Here is a 4,544-nt window from a genome sequence, read left to right on the forward strand (position 1 = left end):
GCCCTGTGATAGACTGGTGACCTGTCCAGGGTGTTCTGCTACACAAATTGCTAAAACCGTTAATGCTGCTACAATAGAAAGATGAAAGAATACTTTGTGCATCACAGCTTGCTGCATATGGGGCTACATAGCTGATGACCAGCTGCTGAAACACATATAATGAATACATGAGCATCAGAGCTGAACCATGGAGCAACTGAAGAAGGTGACCTGATCTGATGAACCATGTTTTCTTTTAGATCATGTGGAAGGTCAGGTGTGTTTTTACCTGGGGAGGAGATGGCAGTAGAATGCACAGTGGGAGGATGATAATCTGGTAGAGGATATGTAATGCTCTGCTGGGCCACCTTGAGTACTGGCGTTCATGTGGATGTTACTTTGATATGTAACACCTCCCTTAACACAGTTGCAGACTCTCTTTCACCAGAACAATGCCTCCTACTACACTGCAAGCACTGCTCAGAAATTATTTGAGAAAGACAACAAAGAGTTTAAGATGTTGATTTAGCATCCAAATTTCCTAGATCTCAGTACAATCAAGCATCTCCTATTTTGGTCCCTGATACCACAGGACACCTTTAGAGGCCTAGGGGTCCATACCTTAGTAAGTCAGAGGTGTTTTTTGTGATACAAGTGGAACTGACGCAATATTAGGCAGCTAGTTTTAATGTTGGGTTAGGTTTTTCAAATCTGTCTCAATAACTTCCTCTGCCATGTCCGTTGACACAGCAGTTTGGGGTGGGTAGTTAAAGGAAATGCACTGGGTTAGGGTTAGGCTAAGCAGCAATAGACAAGATGTAGTTTAGACTGCAAAAGAATATTTGAAGTATCACTGTGCAAGTTTATAATTGTAAGACCCAGATGAACAACAGAATAAGGACAGCCGCCACCTCACTCGGAATAGGGAGACTGGGGCACCCTCCTGGAGCCAAGCCTGGGCTGAGTGCCGCCATGTTGGAGTTCTCCCCAGAGAACGAGAGGGTCGCCTCTCTGCAACTGCGTGTTGCAGAGGGGGAAACTCTGACTGTCACTTATGCTTATGCACCAAACGGCAGTTCAGAGTATTCGGCCTTCTTGGAGTCACTGGGTGGTGTCCTGGAAGAGGTGCCACCTGGGGACTCCATAGTTCTCCTGGGGGACTTCAGTGCTCACGTGGGCAATGACGGTGAAACCTGGAGGGGTGTGAGTGGGAGGAACGGCCTGTCTGATTTGAACCTGAGCAGTGTGTTGTTTTTGGACTTCTGTGCTAGCCATGGATTGGCCATAACAAACACCATGTTAAACATAAGGTTGCTCATAAGTGTACCTGGTACCAGAGTACCTTAGGCCAAAGGTCGATGATCTACTTTGTAGTCATATCATCAGACCTGTGGCTGTATGTTTTGGACACTCAGGTGAAGAGAGGAGCAGAGCTGTCAACTGATCACCTGGTGGCGAGTTGGATCCGATGGTGGGGAACGCTGCCGGACAGACCTGGTAAACCCAAACGTGTAGTGGGGGTGAACTGGGAATGCCTGGCGGAGGCCCCTGTCCATGAGGTTTTCAATTCCTACCTCCGGAAGAGTTTCTCCTGCATCCCGGGGGAGGTTGGGGACATGGAGTCAGAGTGGGCCATGTTCAAAGCCTCCATCGCAGAAGCGGCCGTGAGGAGCTGTGGCCAGAAGGTCACTGGTGTCTGTTGCGGCGGCAGCCCCAAAACCTGCTGGTGGACACTGGCGCCGAGGGAAGCCGTCAGGCTCAAGAAGGAGACTTTTCGGGCCTGGCTGCCTCAGGGGTCTCCTGAAGCAGCAGGCAGGTACCGGCTGGCCAAAAGGGCTGCAGCTGCCGTGGAAGCTAAAACTCGGGTGTGGGAGGAGTTCAGGGAGGCTATGGAGAAGGACTTTCAGTCTGCCTCGAAGAAGTTCTGGCAAACCATCCAATGCCTCAGAAAGGGGAGGCAGAGATTCGCCCAGGCTGTGTACAGCCGGGGAGGAGAACAGCTGACCCAGACTGGGGATCTTGTTGAGCTGTGGAAGGAGCACTTCAAGGAACTCCTGAACCCGGTAAACACGTCCTCTGCTAAGGGGGCAGAGCCTGAGGACTCGGAGGTTTCTGTGTCCATATCCATGGTAGAGGTCGCCAAGGTAGTTAAAAAGCTCCTTGGTGGCAAAGCGCCAGGTGTGGACGAGATTCGCCCCGAGATGCTGAAGGCTTAGGACATTGTCAGACTGTCATGGCTGCCACATCTCTTCAATGTCGCGTGGGCATCAGGTACAGTGCCTGTGGAGTGGCAGACAGGGGTGGTGGTTCCCATTTTCAAAAAGGGGGACCGGAGAGTCTGTTCCAATTATTGGGGCATCACACTTCTCAGCCTCCCTGGGAAAGTTTACTCTAGGGTGCTGGAAAGGAGGCTCCGATCGATTGTCGAACCTCGGATTCAGGAGGAGCAATGTGGATTCCGTCCTGGTCGTGGAACATCGGCCCAGCTGTTTACCCTTACGGAGCTGCTGAGGGGGGCATGGGAATTCGACCTGCCAGTCCACATATGCTTTGTGGATCTGGAGAAGGCCTATGACCGTGTTCCCCGAGGGACTCTGTGGGGGGTACTGAGGGAGTATGGGGTACCAGGCTATGAGCCATACGGTCCCTGTACAACCAAAGTGCGAGCTGCATCTATATTCTCGGCAATAAGTTGGACACGTTCCCAGTGGGTGTTGGACTCTGTTAGAGCTGCCCCTTGTCCCCGATCCTGTTTGTGGTTTTCATGGACAGGATCTCAAGGCACAGTCAGGGTGAGGAGGGTGTGCGGTTTGGGGACCTCAGGATTGCGTCTCTGCTGTTTGCAAATGACGTGGTACATTTGGCTTCATCAGACCGTGACTTTCAGCATGCACTGGAGTGATCTGCAGCCGAGTGCAAAAAATCTATAGCATTTTGTAAATGTTCTTTCTGCTCTTGTGTCTCCAGGGGTTCCTCAGCTGGTCCTGCTCACTAAAGTAGACGAAGCCTGTCCTTTGGTGAAAAAGGATGTGAGAAACGTTTATAAGAGCGGCTACATTAAGGAACTGGTGAGGATTTTAGGATTTTACACAAACTAAAGTCCAGCAGACTTGTTTTTTTAGTTAGGAGGTATAAACTGCCTTCATCTAAATCTTAACGTACTGTGTGTTCTGTGATCCAGATGCAGAAGGTCAGCACTCGGCTCGGCGTGCCGTTGTCCTGTGTTGTTCCAGTGAGGAACTACAGTGAAGAGTTGGAGTTGGACTTGAACTGCGACATCCTGCTGCTCAGCGCCATCATTCAGATGCTTCGCTTTGCTGATAATTACTTTGATGATGTCAGTGACCGACTGAGTGAAGTAAAACTCAAAGAGTAGGAAGGGTTTGTACAGCAGATGTAACAACCTGAGCAACTGATGAAATGTCCCTCACAATGATCCATACATGTGCCAACACATGGTCCTGCTATGTGCCAGTTCACTGTGTTATCAGAATTAGCAGGACAGACCAGGATTCCTCTCCTCACTAAAGATTTCCAAGAATACTGTGAGCACAGTGTCTCTGCGTTGTCCTCAGATGTCCGCTGTCTGTCTTAGGAAAGTCAGTGATCTGATCCTCAGTTTAACTGTGTCCCTGAGCTGCAAAATATCCAGTTTTCTTTGTATCAGTAGGAAATGAGTAGTTTATAAAGAGTGCCATGTAATTGTTATGTTATCAGTCTCATAACAGTAATTATCATTTATACATTTGATGTTTTAATTACGCTGTTGGCTCATAACAGGATATTTCATCAGAAGTAAACAAGTGGGCTTAATACAGTGGTGTAATGACTTCGGACATGTACACACTCCTGGCTCACATTTATGTTCACAAATATATAATTATATAAGCTACTCTACTCAAAATAGCAATAAATGAAAACGTACCTTTACATTGGAGTTGTGTCATTTCCAGCATGCTTTTCTGATTTCCTTACATTTTGTACAACTTACATAATGCAGGTTATATATAAATCAATGTACTTCAGCTGCAACTAGATCTGTCATCGTTACTAAACTTTATTCATTCAATGGGGTTCATTGGAAAGGTTTGTGATACTTTGGTGTGACGTCAATATAGACAATATGTGTGTGTGTGTGTGTTTTCCATCAACTTTGTAGCAATGGGACTTTGTTTCAGGGTTTGTCAGTGACTCTAATGGCTCTTGCATTTATGTTAACTTGACAATTTGTGATTGTTAAAAAGAGAAATAAAAGCATATCTACTCAAATGCATCATTTCTTAAATGACTGCGTTTCACATTATGCTGCTCTCAAATTAATGGAATAAGACTGGACTGTAAAATGGCAGCTGTCTTCTCAGTGAAAAGAATGATTCTAATTAACATGAATGGTGCTCAGTGGTGACAGAGGAACTTCCACAAAATGCCTCATTTTCTCCAGTCGTAGGTAGAGTGTTTCCCATTGTGGTCAATGAATAAATAGCCTAATGCTTGATAATGGCTCATGACTAACTATTATCATCAAAACACTTTTTTTACTGTGTGTTTTGTGATCAGATGCAGGT

At 46.9% G+C, this 4,544-nt stretch overlaps 1 protein-coding gene across 1 annotated transcript in view; it reads left to right on the top strand.

Moving 5' to 3' along the window:
- LOC103375762 (interferon-induced protein 44-like) overlaps positions 1–4,252 on the top strand; it is a gene marked incomplete at its 5' end in the record, with an annotated part of 5,582 nt that extends 1,330 nt beyond the window's left edge. The window contains 3 exons of the mRNA XM_008306083.1: positions 1,928–2,123; positions 2,910–3,047; positions 3,161–4,252. Coding sequence (XP_008304305.1) covers positions 1,928–2,123; positions 2,910–3,047; positions 3,161–3,355 — 529 coding nt within the window. The remainder of the gene's footprint in view (positions 1–1,927; positions 2,124–2,909; positions 3,048–3,160) is intronic.
- Between the last annotated feature and the right edge of the window lie 292 nt (positions 4,253–4,544).

This window comes from Stegastes partitus, unplaced genomic scaffold, assembly GCF_000690725.1.
Source record: "Stegastes partitus isolate 25-593 unplaced genomic scaffold, Stegastes_partitus-1.0.2 Scaffold2869, whole genome shotgun sequence".
Lineage (NCBI taxonomy): Eukaryota > Metazoa > Chordata > Actinopteri > Pomacentridae > Stegastes > Stegastes partitus.